An 18,209-nucleotide genomic window follows, 5' to 3' on the forward strand; every position below is an offset into this window, starting at 1 on the left:
TCTTCATTGATTCAGAGTGATAGGCGATGCAATTGCAAAACAAAGGAGCACTCGAAGCCGAAGCGCAAGCGCGTTCTGGCCAATCATGCCAGTGCATTCCTACGCTAACCCGTCCATAATTGTTAGCAGCGACTTCACTTCCAGCACAACACCAACCAATCTTCACGGACTCATCGCCACACCGTCTCTCACCACCATCCCCACCTCCCAGACCTTTTACCATCAATACCAAAAAAAGCATGGCCCGAACAGAAGAAGCAGAAGCATTCTTTCACGCAGTCTACACCGCAGTTCAAGAAATACCCGTCGGCAAAGTGACAACCTACGGCCACATCGCCAGGCTCGTCGGAACCCGTGAGTCTCTCTCTCTCTCTCTCTCTCTCTCTCTCTCTCTCATTCCCGGAACCATACCTCATCATATCTCGTCCCACTCAAGGTCCACGCACCACCACCATCCCTCCTTCACTTCTCATCAAAAGATACAATGCACCAGGAGCATCCATCCATACAAGAACACACGCAGCTAACAACCCACCCCCCACCAAAAGCCGAGCGCCCCCGTCAAGTAGGAATCTGCCTTAAACACCTCCCCACAGACCCAACATCCCGCTTCAACAACGAAAACGTCCCATGGCAGCGCGTCATCAACGCCAAAGGAACAATCTCCCCACGGTACATGCTCGTCCCTCTTCCCTCTGTTTCCGCACCATCACACTCACATTACGTACCTTACCTAACACCGACCTCTAGCTCCCAGCCCTCAGGTGCCCGAAACCAAGCCGAAGCACTACAAGCCGAGGACGTCGAGGTCTCGCGGACGGCCATGGGCGAGTTCCAAGTAGACTTTAGTTCCTACGGCTGGTTTCCCGAGGTCCTCCCCTCTGAAGAAGATTGAAGGCGGACGAACAGTCGTGACCATGGATCAGTCTGCCTCGAGATGTGCCTCGACACTGAGAGTCCGAAAGGCCGCATGGGACGAGCATGCTTTGGGCGATCCTCAAGCCGGTCGCTGAGGCCGGCCATTGGGGACTTCCCATCAAGGCGTGAGGCATGGCATAGGGCATCACACGTGGAGTACTAGTGAACTTCCAAACCACCTTTTATTCAACCGACGGCATTCCAGCGGGCACCAAAAACTAGCATTAGCCAAGGTGTTAAGTCTAGTACGTCCTCGCCTCGTTTCTCAAATCGCCTCCTCTGAGTACCCGAATAGCCAAAAGCTGTGCGAGTCAGCCTCACAAATGCCTCAAGAGACTGCCACCAAACACAACCGGTCCGCCTCCAACCAGTCACCATTCCCGCCACCATTCCCGCCACCATCATCCTACCCTCGTGCCGTCATTAGTGCACGACGTCGGTCTTGCTATTCGTAAACAAATGTTATGTAAGAGAAATAATTAGAATAGAAACAAAGAGAAGTGAAGGGTTGGATGGTCCATATCGTATGAGCAAAGTCGCGTAGTGGTATTGAAAAAAAGAGTCCATCGTCAACACCCTCCAGCAGAATGACGCACGTACGAGCCACCAGTATGAAAAACTCCTGCCCAATTTTCTGGGTTTCGCCATGCGTAAGGGGAATCATCTTCGGCTAGCATGAAACAAATGCCATGCGCAAACGCATAATACGAGATGGCGCGGGGGGTAGTGTGAACGGCAAAAACGAAAATCAGAAGAACGCCCCATCACGCCGAGAAAAGGATCAAAACCCCAACCCAGTAGACTTTGAAGTACCGACGCAGATTAATCAAGTCGGACTCGGTCCCTCCGAGATGCGAGGCCCCAGCAACAAGACCTTGACTAGAAGCAGTTGAGAGAGCCCTTCTTCTTCTTCTTGGACAAGGCGTTCATACGCTCCTCGAGCAGACGCTGTTGTGCCTCGGCAGCCTGGCGCTTTTTGCGTTCCTCCTCAACGGCGTGCAAACTCCAGCGGTTGTCGGCTTGCGGCGTAGGCGCGGGGCGATCCTTGAGCTCCTTGACCTCGGATTCCAACTCCACGCAGCGCTTGCGCCAAGCGTCGCTATCGGCCTTGACCTTGTTCGACTGGCGCTCGAGGTCCGTGAGCGCCTCCTCCAGAGTCTGAGTGAGTTGCTTCTCGGCCTGGAGATGCTTCTCAATGGTGCGGATGCGAGCCTCCTGGTCCTCCTGGATTTGGTTGGTTGAACCCATGTTGTCTTTGCTGCCTGGTCGGCCTGCTTGAGTAGGGGTGCTTGGCACCGTGCCATTGGGACCGGACGACGCTCCGGGTAATGGCGGCAAGGGGATAGCCGGCGGCGGAGAGGGGAGAGACGCCACGGAGGCGCTCTTTCGCAGCGGTGAGCTAATCGAGTTGGATCGTTGGACTTGACCAGACGCCGAAGCCTCGTCAATCTTAGCCTGCAACATGTCAGCAATTGAACAGAATACCGAACTGCCTTGAGTGACACATACCTGGAGAGCCGCGTGTTCGGCTTTGAGCGAATCAAGCTCGCTTTCGGCCTTGAACTTAGCAGCCTGAGCTTCCTCGATCTGCGAGTTGCGCTCTGTCTGCAGCGTGGACAGACGGTTGTTGGTCATCTGAACTTGATCAAAGTTGCTCTGCAGCTGATCCTCGAGCTCCTCCACAAGACGAGAGTTCTTCTTGTTCTTGCTCTGCAGATCTGAAATCTTCTTGCGAATAGCAGAAAGCTGGTCGGGAAGAGGAGCGGGGCTCTTCAGGGGCTCGCCCTCCGCAGTGAGGAGATCCGTCAGAGTCGATTTAGCCTGTTCAAGCTCCTTGACCAGGTTGCCATTAACGCTCGACAACTCGGCGACCTGCTTCTCAGCTGCGCTTGACTTTTTCTGCTCTTCACCCAAAGCTTTCTGATCTGCAATCAAATCATCGATACGCTCTGTGATCTTTTCGATGCTGACGTCAAGGCCAAGAGCGAACGCAACTTGGGTAGCGACCTTCATGAGATCTTCCCGGGCGTCATTGAGCTCGCATTCGAGAGCTCTGACGTTTTCTGCATGCTCGTTGAGAAGAACTGCCACTTGCTCTTCGTATCCCTTCTGCTCCATCTGTTTCATCTCCTCGAGATCCTTTGCGTGGTTGTCCTGAAGCAACTTCATGCCATCTTGGTGCGTCTTGAGAGCCTGCTCGTGGGCCGTGATCTGGTTCTCCAAATTCGTAATGAGACTCTGCTGCGTCTTGGCCTGGGTCTCATGCAAGTTACGGGCCCTGACAACCTCCTCCAGCTCAGTCTTGGTGGCAGCGTGCGCTGCCTCGAGTTCAGATACCTTGCTGGAGTTGATAGTAATGGCAGCCTTGTGCTCGTCAATCTCATCGCGAAGAGACTTGACCAGCGTCTCATGCTTCTCCTCGATTTCCTTGACATCCTCGGCACTCCGAGCAGTGGAATGCACAGAGGCCTGCGTGTTCAGCGCGACAATCTCAGATTCAAGCTCCTCGATGGTCTTCTTCATCTTTGTCTCCGTCTCCTGCAGCGTGTCGAGGGCGGTCTTGTGCTTGATTTCCCAGGCCGTAAGTTCGGTTTGCAGCTCTGTGATCTTCTTGTCGTTCTCCTCGGTGGTCTGCAAAGATCTCGTCTCAGTATTGGCCACTTCGGTCGATGCCATGGGAATGTCTGCAACAGCGCTGGCCGCAGCAGTCGCAATCACAGCCTCAGGAGTGCCTTCTGTGGCGTCACGCTCAGCGGAAGTCTCCTTCACAGCGGTGCGTAATGTCTCGAGCTCGGCCATGAGTTTCTTCTCAGTGGCCTCGTGGTTCTCTCTCATTTCCGTCATCTGCTTCTCGTTGGCTTCGAGTTGGTTCTTCAGAGTAGATATCATTGACATATCCATCGGAGAAGCTTGCAAACTAGATCGCTCCCGGGTAAGCCCCGAGATCAGGGCCATCTTTGTCTCCATCTCTTTCTTGGCGGACGCAATGTCAGCCTCGAGCTCCTGGATACGCTCCGAGCGAGCATGCAGCTCATGCATGGCTGCGTTGAGATTGAGCTCGAAGTTCTGCATGACGTCAGGCTGGCCCTCGAAGTTGTCTGCGGCAATGTTGCGGAGCGAGGCAAAAGACCGATGAGCACGGTCGATAATCATGACGTTTTGGCTGGATTTGCGGCGGATGACAGGTTGGCCAGTGCGTGGTGACGATGCCTCCAGTGCCTTTGCTTGGGCAACCTCGGTCTTGAGCTCCTCAAGCATGTCCAGAGCATCGTGGTGCTTCTGTTCAAGCTGTGTATACTTCTCAGCCAGCTCCTTCTCTGCCTCTTCCTTCTCTGCGGCAAGAGTCTTGAACCTCTCAACCTCGGTCGCCAGGAGATCTTGGTGCATAAGGTCTTCCGTTGACAAATGGTCAGGGCCAGACTCGGGCTTCGCAGTGACTGCGGTCTCGGCATCTGAGGGGTCAATAGTGGCAGGCGACTCCATGGCCGATGAAAGCTCTGATGAAAGAGAGCGTGATGAGAATTGACCGCCGTCTTTGAGATCACTCGACCTGGCATCGGAGAAGAACGAAGGAGGTCGTGTCAGGTTGGGAGAAGTGACAGACATCATAGAGTCTCGAACCTTGCGTTCGGGGTGGCGTGACTCGTCAATGGTGTCCTGAAGCTCTGCCAAGGTGCGCAGGGCTTCCTCGTACTTTGAGTGTAGGAGATCGTATTCGTTGACCGTGGTCTCATGCTCTACACGCAAATCGATGAGCTCCTGAGTGACGTTCTCCAGCTTGTCGTGCACAAATTTAGACTGGGCAGGGCTGTGAGGTGGGTAGTCGTTGAGGTCGGCCTGGAGGTTCTCTTTCGCATCGGGGGTTGCGATGTCAGTGCCATTTTCGATGTGATCGCCGTTTTGCACAAGGCCCGTTGCCTCGGCTGCCGCTGCAGCTTCTTCCTCCGCATTTTCAGGAATAATATCGTTCTGGCTCATACGGATTACACGCGACTGCGACTGGCTACGACTGTGGTCAGCGATCTGTCGCGCAACACCGTTCGGTGCCTCCGCAGTTGGCTCGGGAACTTTGCTGTCGCCCTGTATATGATCCAGCTCGTGGAGAAGTGAGTCCAACTTTCCGAGACTTCGCTGGCGCTCGATGACCTGCTCTAGTCGATCAATTTCACGCTGCATCAGCTCGGCATCCTGGTCGGCCTCGGCAAGTCGCTCCTCCAAGGTGGATATGTAGTCCTCGCAAGAAGCCTCATTCTCTCTGATACGCGAGATCTCTTTGCGGAGTTCCACAATGATGGTCGTGTTCTTTTCCTCGCCAGAGGTGTGGCCGTCCAGCTTGTTCTCCAGGTCATGCAAGTAGTTTTCGGTACTCGCTTCCCGATCCATGAGTTTTTGCAAACGTGCCTGTAGTTGTGTGTTGATAGTGTCAATGTACGTGCACTTGGTCTCTTTTTCCAGCAAATTCGCCTCTGTATTGGCGAGTGTGCCACGTGTGCTGGACAGCGACTGCTCGAGAGTTTGAATTGTCTTCTCGTACTCAAGCACGACTTGTTCTACTGCAGCAGCGAATGAGTTCGATCGATTCAGTCTTTCTGTCGCCGTGTCGCCCATGGACTCCTCGTGTTGATCGTTCTCGGCAGCTTCGTTGTCGCGGGCCTTAGCCATCTCAGCAATAAGCTTTGCGTGACGTTGACTCAGGGTCGTGTAGTTTTCTTGGACGTCCAGAAGCTGGTTTTGCAGTTCGCTTTCACGCTCATTTTGTCGCTCGGACCGCTCGCCCGTGGAGGCGATGCGTCGCTCGCCCCCGCCTCGCTCCACGCTGCGGACTTGTTCGCGCAGGAAGGCAACCTCCGCCTTCAGACGATCAATGATGGCCTGTTTATCACCCTCCTCCACCTGCTGAATCCGCGGCTTACTTTGGATGGCTCGGGCCCTCTGTGCATATTGGACGGTGTTTAATGTTTCGCTGAGATGGAACTCGGCAGGTGTCACGCAAGCAATCATGTACGTGATGGCATTTCCACCTAGCGAGTCTTGAAGTAGACGGGTGAGTTTGGAGTCGCGATAAGAGACGTGCGATCCGGCTTGTCGTGATGAAAGCTGCGAAATGACTTTTCCAAGCGCAGCCAGGCCAGCATTGATAGAGATACCTTCCTTGGCACGCTCGCCCTGTGCGCCTGTGTTCTTCAGCCGCTCACTACCTGCCAAATCGACGAAATGGAGCTTGCTGTCTGTGGTAACCCAGGTCTCGGATCCCGTCATAGCTTCGATGGGCACGGAGAAACGCTTGTCGGCCCCATTTGAGCCCTGCAGGCCGCTCTTCCGCTGCACCAAGTTGAGACTGAATACGGCGTGGGACCGGGAAGACCTAGCATTGATGGCCGTCGCATCTGTCTGTCGAAGGGTCGAGCCGAAATTCAATGCATTCATGAGGTCTTCGACCGAGTTAATTTCAACCTGCCGCAGGCCGGTCAGGAGGATGTTCCCTTTGACATCTTCGCGAATTGTGACGTTGCCACGCTCATGCTGTGGAACGTGGTCTGGAAGGAGCAGATCACGCAGTTGTTCGTTGTAGATTTCGAGGTAAGTTGCTTTTAACGACCATGTCCTGTCCGCTACCGAGCTCGAAGATGCTTGGGCGGAATATCGGTTTGGTGCTCGTAGCTGAGACATGGAGCCACGGTTCGCTTGTTTCTTCGGGCCGTCGAGCTTTTCGAACAAAGCCGTCGCTGCTCTGGGAATAACGCCTGGAAGACTTTTGTCAGCTTGTGAGCCTATGGAAGCGAGAGAGCTTCGCAGATAACCGAGTAGCACGGTAACACGACGCAGTGTAACTAACCCATCACCTCGAGGTCGTCCTGCTCGATAGGACCCGATGTGCCCATCGTGTACGACTTTCCAGCGCCAGACTGGCCATACGCCAGAAGCGACACATTGTAGCCCTGGACGAAGGCGCCGACGCAGTCCTGCAAGTAGTCCCAAATGCCCTCTTGTTCGACGTCGGAGCCAAAAACGCGATCAAACACGAAGAGTTTCCTTCCTTGTGGTGAGTCGATTGCTAAGCTCGTGTTCGATGTCACTTGGGCCATTGATCTTTGGAATCGTTGAGGAATTAACTCGTAACCCGGATCTGTGGGTTTCAGAGGTGGTCGAACACGCACGGCTACGTAAGAAGAAAAAGAAGTTAGTGGTGTGATGATGCGCCGGCATGAAAGGGGAGGCGCCGCGAGGTTCAGACAAGCGACGAACGGCACCGCACATGGGAATTGTAGACTTACCGACTTTTACAGCCGTCCGGGAGTCTTCATCGGAGGCTTTGCTTCCACCGCCATGTTTGCTCGTCATGCTCAGACGGCTGTTGCTCCGTGGTGATGGTCGCACCATTGCGCTCATCGGTCTTTGGGGTAGATGATTCCCAGGAGAGGCCGGCGGAGAGCTGGCCATGATGGGAAAGAGAAAGAGAGGATAGCGGGTGCGCGAGCGAAATGCCTTTCTCCTTGTATAAGGTTAATCGCGCGCGAGGCAAACGGTAGAGCGAACGGGGTGTCGGGATTGTGCAGTCCTGATCCCCAGGCTCGAACCCTGTACAGCGGAGGGTATGAAGCACTGTTCGGAATCTGGTGCGGTTGTGCCGTTGTCTCAAAAGTGTGATCGAATCGACGGGTGACGGATTGCGCGAGCGTGTGGAGGGTCCTATCCGTAGAGGGGGGAGCTGATTCCGGTGCACTACTTCTTTATGCTATCGTGGGGCGGCAGATTGTGTATTTTGTGTTGGATGTGAAGGAGTGATGAGAAGGCGCTCTTTTTCGGATTCACCACAAAAGCGGCAGCGCAGCAGATGCAGCAGCAGCAGCTCGGTAGAAGTGAAGGAACAAAGGCGTCATAAGGTATCGAATATCGTATTGCTGTGTTGAGGAAGCAAAATAAAAACAAGCAAAAGCAAGGACGAGTCGCCTATGGCCCGTTCGGAGCCCGTCGTCGTGTTGCGTTGCGGGTGCAATGCGTTGTCTGGCGTTGCTTGGGGGGCGCGCGAGATTGTTGTAGATATTCGTTGGAAGGGTAGCCCGGGATGTTGGAGTGTTTTGTTGCGGGTTCTGCTGGCCGAGCAGTGTGGAGGGGGGCATGCGTGGACAAGCTACTGAGGATGACGGCGAATTGGGATTGGGGGTTCGCACTGTTGCGCTGGACTGTTCTTCTGTGCCGAGTCCGCCTCCTTGTGTCCTTGTGGCGGACACCTCACACTGGACTGGGCCGGACTGGGACCTGGGAGTGGTTAGACTGGCGAGGTCCAGGGGTGGGAGAGTAAGGTACCGTGGGTATCCGTACCTACTGCGTAGGGGAGAGGTCGAGAGAAGAAACAGGGGAACCCAACCTTCAGTCGTGTTTATTCGCCAGAGAAGAAAGAAGTGTCGACAGGTCTCGAGAAGTCGAGGAAGTGGCACCGTGGCACTCAGGGCAGCAGACAGGCCGGGGGTGTGGTGTGGATGTCTCGCAAATTAGGAGCGCGTCGATGGTGGTCTCTGATTGGGTGGCGCGAGATGTGACGGATGCGCCCGTTCTACAGTTGAATGTCTCCTGGGCCAATTCGGGAATGGCAGCAGAAGGGCTCAAGGGGGGCGACTTGGGGGACTCCTGTCTGTTGCTGCTTCTGGTCTGAATCAGGTCGAGTGCGAAATAATCCCCGGCGGATCGTCGTGACAGGTATGGGCCGCTTCTGAGTCGCGATATCCGACCAGATGACTGCCTGCCAGGTGGGTTGTGGGGGGAGAGGATGAAGTCGGAGACGGGAGGCAGAGAGCAAGAATGGCGAGGAGGAAGAGCAAGAATGATGGAAGATGAATAATCCACGGATCACAGAAGGAGGCGGCAGAAAGGAAGGAGGTAATCACGGGATGGAATGGAGGAAAAGAGGAAAAGAGGAAAGAACGAAACGGCTAAGCGGTTGACGTTTCTTCTTGCCAATTCTTTCCGCCTTATTTGCTATGCCAGGAGGACCTTCCTCTCGGAATGGAGGTTTTGGCACGGAAAGAGCAATCAATGGGAACATTCAGTGGAAGGAGCAGAGGCAGAAACAATAGATTCCTCGTTTAGTTCCCCCCAAACTCGTCACCTTGCATTGCCATTAAACAAAGACAAGCTATTACCTCCTATCATGGACAGGACCACGAATGAGACTCGGCCAAGGACATTGAGTCTCTTTAGACTGCTCGTTCCAGTCCATGCCGGTCTTAAGAACTACCTTAATTATCGAGGAGCCATCACCATTGGTAGACCTATCTGCAGCTGCAATATCCAGAGAGACAACGGCATAGAGTCCGGTCTTCACTCTAGCGATACAAAGCCAGGGTCCAGGACAGGGGATTGGATGGAACAAGCAGGATAAGATGGGATGGTCCATCCACTGATGAGAGGGCCGTGATATCCCGGGCTTCCCTTTTTCATGACTGCAATCCATACGTACCTACTAGAGCTTTGATTCAATAGGTACGGGTATGCTCACCCAAGGTCTTTTTACTTACAAGAGCTAGAGGCCACCGACGTCGACGACCGCAAGTCCATTCAAGGCCAGTCATCGTGTAAATGATGTGGAAGGCCCCGTATTCGCTACTTCGTCTCAATAGCTTCAAAAAAAAAAAAAAAAAAAAAAAAACACCACCATTTTCCATCCAACGAAAAGAGTCCAACTGAGGTGCACAGCGAAAGGAAAGAAAGTGCAGAGGGTGGGAGCAAAAGGTGGGGCAGCGACCGAGCGGAAGTGGCCAAGCCACTTAGACCCGACATCCAGACCAGGGGTGAGCCGGGGGACGCCAAGCGGGGCAATTGAAAAAGACGCCTTCCCTTATTGAGCCTTAGTCATCTCAGACCCCAGTTATCTTCGTTTGTGGTCTGTCAAGAAACGAGCAAGAGGGTTGCTTCTCCTGCTTGGTCTGCTGCACAAGACGGGAGGCAAGAGCGTGCCTGCCAATCGACAACGAAGCACCAAATCGACCGGTCCAGGGCGGGCAGCAATGCAGGAAGGCACCACGCGAGACTGGACCTTGAAAGGCAGGAACCATCTTCAAGTTGCCCACTGGCCTGCAAGGCACAAGGTACCTCTTCTCTCCGTGACTTCCTCAGCAGACAGATACCTACCTACCTTAGGTGACTAGGTACCCAAGTACAGCGCACCTCAGGCACAAACATTCCCGAAAGTGAGGCAGGCACGCCGCGCACACGGTAGGTACGCCCCCACTCACCTTGAACGAACCTGGAAGGCACGGGTTAAGGTACATGCACCGAGTGGCCTCCACACCTGACGCAGGGACCAGCGCCTCTCAAAGAGACAGAGAAAAAAAAAACCCAGTGGAAAAAAACACCCGATTTCTAAGACGCTCAATGTGACATTGACACGGCACCTCCTCCACCCACCTAGTCACCAGTGGATTGATCAACCGTTGCAGCGACAACTGCGAATGGTGTACACAGTAAGGGAAAACAAGCAACAACTCGAGCGAAACAACAGCACAACACTGCCCACCCTTGTACCGGTACTTCGGATCACCTTGTCACCTTTCTGGAACCCTTATTCGGAAACCTCTTCGGTTCCTCCACGTCCCATGCCCTCGGTATCCGCATCCGCAAAGATATGGAGATTTTCTGACTTGTCCGAGGAACAGGCTCGGCTAGAGAACACATCAGTCTGAGATGTCGTGACGAAAGACATCAGGCGCCATGGTTCTTGCTCCTCGCAAAGTCTGCTTTTCAGAGCTCAACTCCAAATCCCCAAAAGATAGGACCAACACGACGACGGGTTGTCCGTGGGGGGAGGTTTTCATCAACCATGGAACACATTCGCCCCATCCGCCTGCAGTTGATTGCGAACAATCGAAAGATGTCTGTACCAACAAGAAGCGCATTGCTTTTTCTTCTGCGCTATCTCGCCGACATCCACGGTTCTCGCAAACCCAGACTACAGCACACACGCAAGTGCCTCTCCAAAGTTGAGGATTGGCTCATTTAAGAGACTTAGAAGACGCTTGCCTGCCCTAGCGGCCCTTCCACACGACACGCAACGGCCACTACGGTGTACGATCCTGAGGAAAAGCTCCTTGCTGTAGATGTGTTCTTGTCATTAATGCCAACAGGATCATACCGCACACCCAATGGGAACACATCCAACTGATTGCCCAAGAGGCCGGCAGAAAATATACTTCCGGCCGAGGCCTGCCGCAGCTAGTCCCGCCGGTTTCTGATACGTGACAGCTTTGCACCAGCCCATCTGCTTTCCGTCTCTGTTCACTGCCGTATCCCCATTCTGCAGAGGCAGATACCTAGATCAAGCAGAAAGAATTTGCCGCGAGATAGAGCCAATCTGCGTATCCAAGGGGACGCAAAACAGCCACCTTCACGCCCATGGGCTGCTGAACCGGATTCACAGTTGAGACTGGTGGGAGTGAGGAAGAAAGACGACAACACGGCACCATGGCCATTCCATGCCTCTATGGCTAACAGGTCGAAACCTTCTAGTGCTCCCCGCTCAATAATCATGGACGCCATGGAGCGGACTCTGAACCCCAAGGCCAACGTCCCGAGCCAACCGATGCGAGGTCTCAGTCTATGGATACATCTAGGTACATACTGGTGGTTCACATCGCTTCCCTGGATTGGATCTCTGGTCTTCCGCACCATGACGTTTGTGAATCATTACGCGTTCAGCAACAGTTCCACGATATACGAAGCCTGCCCTCTGAGCCTCTGAAGGCCCTCAGACATTCGCGAGGGCACCTGCGGATCCCCAAGATGAACAGACCGGATCCGACCAAGTCACCTCCCGTCTCTAGGCATTGATCGTCCCTCCCGCCAATCCCACCCAAAACCTTATGCGTCGTACCAACGCGCCGTCTCAACCTACCGACATCGTCGTCCTATCGTCCCCTGTTCACAGGAGCGACACTGACACTGCAAGGCCACCACGAAAAGCTGGCAAACGTGCAGGCAATTCTTACATCCCTCCGTAGCGCGACTTGCAGCCATTCAGAACTTAAATCCCTTCTCATTCAACCGTGCGCGCATCTTTTTCTTCCATTCCTCCAGGGCCAAACGCAAGAAATAGGGGCTTTGCTCGTTCGCCGATCCTATCATCCCATGTCGCTCTGGCTCGGACTTGAAAAGTTGGGAAACAGGCCGTTTCTCCTCTGTGAAAGGTACTCCATACTCCGTATCAAATCGCAGATCAACGAGTCCCAAGTTTGAACTGATGGGCAGTCCACCACCACTGCGAGTTGGTTTTCTGTCACTAGTTTGGCTGTTGCACCTGAATCTTATTCTGCCCAATTCTCGTGCTGCAGGTCACAGCCCTGTCTAGACTGATGCGACTGGAATTCGATGTCGAAGGGGGTTCTAGAACACAAATCTGCCAACGTCTCGAATCTCAACATGCCCATCATCGGTTCGCGGGACTTCCGCGTAGACGATCCCCGCAGGTCAATAGGCTTCGTCCCCGGACCTTGCGATACTCATGTTTGATTATCACAACGAACCCGCGTGCGCAGCGCTTATGCCAGCGTTCATCCCTATCTTGGGTATATAATGCATATTCTCTTATCGCCATTCAAAACCCTTTGCATCGCGGAAGCGTTGCAATTCGATTCCGCCCCTCCAATCGATGTCTCGGCATTTACAAATCGTAAAAGCATATCTGCTTCCACCAGAGCCAAGTATCCCCGATCGCATAAGTCGATGACATCCTGAAATCTTAGTCGGGGAAGACTAAGAATCGGTTTGGCTTTCAAAAGACTTTGGGAGACCTTGAACACACAAACCTTGGAAACCTGCCAACCTGCATATCCCCCGTTCTTAGGACCCTTTTCTGGAGCACAAGCCATCCCTTCCGCCCGCAAATCCACTTGTTGCGAGGGTGGCGATGCTCACGAACTGGCGTGCCCTTTTCTTAACTACATGTTCGCGCACGGCAAACAGGGTTCATGGTGGCTTACAGCCGGTTTCTCTTCGAGTCTCGCCATGTTTTGGCCGTGCCGTTTTCGACTCTATCTACGAACCTGCAGTTTGCTGAGATCGTGTTTCACCATGCGCCGCCGCCCACGTCGTTAGCGTTGCCGTTTCCAACTGACGCCTCCGTGTCATTTCTGCTTTTCCCGGTTCATTACCGCACGCCTTTACGGGCCGTAGAGCCACTGTTCGCCGAGCCGGGAAGACTCCAGTCAGTCGCCCGTTCATGTGGGTGTCTCGGGTGCTGGAAGTTCTGTGTGGCATGCAGTGACATGCGACTATCTCAAGAAGTGCGCGTTGATGGAGCCTTTCTTACGCGGATGACCTTTGAGCAACAACGAGGACACAAACCCGTCCGAATTCTCCGGGGCCTTTTCGGGTGCCGGCTCGAGTCGTTGACAAGACCGGCGGTTAGGCAGTACAGCGACAGCACGTCGACGGTGGCTGTGGAACAGTAGCATCTGCAACTTGCAGTAGTATCGAGTCAGTTCTTGCATAAGCGAAGGAGCTGGCCGACGCCTTGGTTGCCGTCTTATTCTCACAGCAGATATATTTGTCAACAAAAATTAGAATGGTCTCCTAGAATGCCGTGTTGTCTTGCTCATGACGGGGAACATGATGGTATTTTGTCATGCCCGGTGTTATTGGGGCAGGTGCTGGATTCGATATTGGTGTCCACTGACCTTCTGCTTATGACTCTTCGTGACGAAGTCTGTTCTTGCGGTACGGCTCATATATGTAGCGAAATCTCCAAATGGGTTGACATGTCATCATGCTCAGGGATTTATCTTTCTACCCACATGTCGGGGACGGTAATCCCAAGCATGATGTCTATCAGAGTCTCGAACCATCAGGGATTAGCATCATATCTGATTTGAGGCCAAGGCTATCATTTGACAAAGGAGGGTCGACGCCCCCGTGTATCATGATTCATCAAGTCGAACTTCCAACCAGTTCGATTCGGGATCTCGATTTGCTGTTCATCCCTATTTGAAGCCTCCTTCGGTCGAGCTTGCACGTCTTTTTAATTCGGTGCAGACAGGCCTGATGGTTTAAGCATCAGACTATTCGGTCTCTAGGCTACCCTCCGATAAGCTATCTCAAAAAGAATATCATGGCATTCGTACAACGACCACAGCCTTTGTCAAAGGAGTGTTTCCGAGTCTCCCTGCTCTCTTCTGTACGTGTAAACATTGCGGTAGTCTTGGGTATGGACGCCGACTAGTTGCAACCGTTGAACATTAAATAACAAAAATGAAGTCTAGTCGTGCCTCTGGATAGAGTTTCTTGCAAAGTGGAGGTGATCAGCCTGATCTAGCGGTACAGATGAGTTATCAGAGAGAGATACTGCCTTGTCCTGGTTCTGGAGTTTGAAAGAGAGTCCTGTCTTATAGAGATGTCGTAATGAAAGCTATGGACGGAGTACAATGTCTTGGACGGCATCGACGATATCATCCTACTATATATCAATAACAGACAAGGTGTGAAAGAGCCTTGGATATGATCTAGAGGGAAAGACCATAAGTCTTGGGAACTCGAAGATCTCAACGACATCAAGATGGACCTGAGAAACCCCAATGAAAGAGTAAATGCTGTGGGCTTCGGTAATGCGATGCTCAGCGCTCGGTCACCCACTCAACTGACCAGTCACACAGTCTTGAATGCTTCCCGTGAGATCCGAGATCCGAGATCCGAAAGATGCCGCATTAATTAGCTAGCCTTACTTACTTGGTGACATATTGTGTACGAGATCATGGCTCAATCCGCTTGCGATGTAAAGTCACCAATCGAATTGGAATGCTTGTGGACATATTGAATCCATATTGAGTTCTTATGTCCAACATGTACGTGAGACAACGTCAAGTATTCAGTTTATCTCACTATTTCTTCTGGATGCCTGCTAGAGAAACCGAGATGCACCCACTGCCCCCATAGAATTATTTCGCTGATCTGATGAAGAATATGTATTGCAAGCTTCTCTCTTAGTTGCTGCTATTAGCCAGATGTAACGACTAGCAATGATATTCACGAAGGGTCTCGACATGAATTCTCTTGACGTTGCATAGTAAAGACATGTATATCGAAAGAGCCGGGTCGTACTCAATTCATAAGATTGTCTTGGAAGTAGCCTCGCACAGTTTTAAGACTCTAAAGGCATCCGTCTGACAGCATAAGAGTAGCGCTTCGCCATGTGTCCAGTGCGGTGTCTTGGCAAATGGTCGGCAGTCGCTTCAGCCCCAAGACTTGGCCATTGAGAAAGTTGTGATATCTCTGAAGATAGGTTTCGTTCTTGCACTGGAACTCATAACCGATTATGTACAGCGTTCTCATAATAGCCTCATGCTATAAGGGTTGTCACTGATGGCTATCATCACATGTTGCCAGACATAAGTCTTTGAATCGACTGTGTAGGTTTGGAAAGGACTTTCTGTGGGCAGTGACCACAAACGTCTCATCGAAAATGAATAGGAAAGCTAGGCTTTGGTTATGAGCATGAACGTTGAATTACCATCAATCTACGTAGTTACATTCACACGTCGAACTCCGTCGTGCTCCCTGGATCAAGTATCGAGCTCTATCCTCAAGAGCGTTATGGCACTCTGGCCTCGCTTGCATTATCATTCAAAAGCACGATGAACAAAGCCTGAAATGCCACTCCGTATCCGTATGTTGCTGTTGTTGTTCAGTGCCCGGGAAAACGATGGGTGCGCCTTGGTCGGCGTTTGCTTCGGTGACAGCAGAAACAAGAAAGCTTGGTGCAAATGACACAATCGCCAACCTTAATTGCAGAGCTGTCGAGTCGTTCGAAGCGAGTCATAGTACACCAGAGACCCATGCCGACCACAAGTCCTCAATAAATTCGCAGCACTGAGTGGTATTACTCAATTGAGATGATGGGCAATGCTCGTAAACTAACTGGACTTGAAGGAGACTCGAGGTTAATAAATGAAAAAAGACCTTGTTCTTACCATCTAGATTTCTCTTCGTAAAGCCTGATAGCTAAATGCTTCAAAATGGGGGGTATCTAACTCGCTGTAGAACTCGCTGTAGGTGGTTTCTCTAAAGTTTTCAGGGGATTATAAATGCTACTCTGGTCGAATCGACCGCCCCGATATCACGTCCTCTCCTCCACTGACACCGGCCTGGTACCGTCGAATATGTGATCCGGCCGATCCGGTCCGGGCGACACCATCGGTCCTCCACCTTGCATCATCATCTCCCTCTGCGCTTGCGTCAAGCCCTTGGTCGTGCCTGTAGTGTCCTGCGTGATCAGACCCTTTGTATAGCCGCCCGGCGTATCGTCCAAGTGGTGGCAGTCGCACGGGTTCATCTTGGTGAAGGCGAGCAGCTTGTTGAGCACCGTGAACTCAACCTTGAGCTTGATGCTGTAGACCAGGGGCTTGCTCGTCGTCTGGAACACAAAGTTGTTGGTGTACTCGAGCACAATAAGCCCGACATCCAGTAAAAAGACGAGGACGAATAGACCAAGCAGATACCATGATATCAACTTGGCCGCCCTCGTCTTGAATGCAAAGAGCGGCTTCAGATTGAAAAACCCTTGCCGCGCAAAGATCCCCGTGATGAACGTCTCCTGCAGCGTAAACACCACAATTGACACCTTTTCATACACCCCGTACTTCTCAACCCAACCGGCCTGCTCCCCAGTCGGCGTCGCCCAGCATAAAACCCACAACACCGCCATGGGAATATGTATCGCGCACCCGTTGGCGACGATCATGGCGAGCACGAGGCGTATCGACGTGCGATTATACACGACAAGATGCAGCCGTGACCACAGCACCACGGACTGGCCCGTTACCATAGCGCACCAAGCTAGCAACGCGAAGGCGCCGGGAACGACGGTACCACCGCGCCGAAGGTAGCGGATCAGTGAGACGATGGCGTGGACGAAGATGCCGGTGTTGGCGACGACCATGCTCCAGAAGTAGCGGCCGCGGCGCTGGCGGAAGGTGCTGAAGATGAGGACGTAGATTTCGACGGCGTTGTAGATTCCTGCTGTAGCGAGGGCAGCGATGGCCATTGCCTCCTGGCGGGTTAGGTCCAGGGCGCCCTTGATGTTTTCTGCCATGGTTTTTGTGTGTGTTGTTCTGTTTCCTTGCTCCTAGATCGTGCGTTTCCGCTCGCTCGCTTGCGGATATGATGGATTGGAGGGTTGGTGGGAATGAACAGGGCGAGGAGCGGGCCGAATCGTCTCGGCAATGCAGAGGGCGTAATCCCCCTTCTTGGGGTCCTGGGTTGGTGGAATCGGCGATGACCACTTCTCTTCAATGCCTTCGATAGCGTACCCGGCGTAGGAGACGCTGGCTCAACAGATATATGGACGGCCAAGAATCTCGGGCCTGGTGGAGTTCGGAGCCATTGGGCAGCAAAATGAAAAAGCAGCCGGGTGGAGCGCAGACAAGCTATGAAAGGTGATTGTGCGGTTGCCCCCATCCTATAAAGTAGAGCACGCGCTTCGTCCCTTGAATGTTCTTTAACCGGGGTTCACAGCGATGAATCGGGTTAAGGTTTCGGAAATCGGTTTTGTTGAAACACTCCATGGTTTAGCCAGCCGAAGTTTGCAAAAGGAGGATGCTGTTTGTATGCACAAAGGCGCAGACATGCAGAGAGCAAGGGTGGGAAGCGAGGACCTCGGTGTCGGTTCTCCTGACTCGGTCTCTCCGGGATATGACTATTAAAGGTGTAGAAAGGGCAGACGTTATTATCGGCGTAAGGCGTAGTTTCCATCTGATGTTGACAATTTTCCCCCAAATCCCTTTCGTCCGCCCCGGTGTGCTTTGACGATCGACAGCAGCAGACGTGTTAGAGCCAAGCCAACCCGTCGGCCGGCAGCCGATAATTAACTGGTAAAGCATTCGGCAACCTCGATTTGACAACCAAATTGGGATTACCTGGGGCTAAATACTTTCACGAGAGACGACGAATAGACCGAACGAACCCTGTATCCGAGAGAAAGGCTGCTGGTTCTGTGCGCGGAGCGCGTGGATGGACGGGTCATTCAGACATCATCTCAATCTTTCAGATGCGTACTGTTCTCTCGCCGAATAGTTCCTATGTCAGCCTTTGACAGGGCGCAATTTACTAGGCGACTTTATCTGTAATGAAAGTCGACAGTGAGGATAAGCTCGGTTGCACTCAAAGAGCCTGCTGACCAACAACGCAGTTGTTACTTCTAGCTTTCCGTCCCAAACTACAGCTGGTGGCTAGCCCCTTTATGGTTTACTTTCCTCTTTACCCGGATCACTAAATAGCAACTTAATTAGGTAAACAAGCGCTAGCGAGAA

The 18,209-nt window shown here is 52.7% G+C and overlaps 3 protein-coding genes across 3 annotated transcripts; 1 reads left to right on the forward strand and 2 right to left on the reverse strand.

Annotated features, from left to right (window-relative positions):
* Window positions 1–113: 113 nt before the first annotated feature.
* On the forward strand, window positions 114–1,000 carry BDP55DRAFT_398559 (6-O-methylguanine DNA methyltransferase). The gene is made up of 3 exons (XM_060567270.1): window positions 114–354; window positions 549–672; window positions 751–1,000. Exons 1-3 carry the CDS (start codon window positions 240–242, stop codon window positions 893–895), a joined length of 384 nt encoding a protein of 127 aa, XP_060423165.1. The 5' UTR covers window positions 114–239; the 3' UTR covers window positions 896–1,000.
* Window positions 1,001–1,797: 797 nt separating this feature from the next.
* BDP55DRAFT_734163 (kinesin motor domain-containing protein) lies at window positions 1,798–7,359 on the reverse strand (the record flags this gene model as incomplete). Its single annotated transcript, XM_060580172.1, has 4 exons — window positions 1,798–2,373; window positions 2,428–6,662; window positions 6,755–7,078; window positions 7,194–7,359. The coding sequence occupies 4 exons, from the start codon at window positions 7,357–7,359 to the stop codon at window positions 1,798–1,800; spliced, it is 5,301 nt and encodes a 1,766-aa protein (XP_060423166.1).
* Window positions 7,360–16,018: 8,659 nt separating this feature from the next.
* On the reverse strand, window positions 16,019–16,993 carry BDP55DRAFT_565279 (uncharacterized protein; the record flags this gene model as incomplete). Its single annotated transcript, XM_060570406.1, has 1 exon — window positions 16,019–16,993. The coding sequence occupies one exon, from the start codon at window positions 16,991–16,993 to the stop codon at window positions 16,019–16,021; it is 975 nt and encodes a 324-aa protein (XP_060423167.1).
* Between the last annotated feature and the right edge of the window lie 1,216 nt (window positions 16,994–18,209).

Source organism: Colletotrichum godetiae (genome assembly GCF_030913485.1).
Source record: "Colletotrichum godetiae strain CBS 193.32 chromosome Unknown BDP55scaffold_74, whole genome shotgun sequence".
Lineage (NCBI taxonomy): Eukaryota > Fungi > Ascomycota > Sordariomycetes > Glomerellales > Glomerellaceae > Colletotrichum > Colletotrichum godetiae.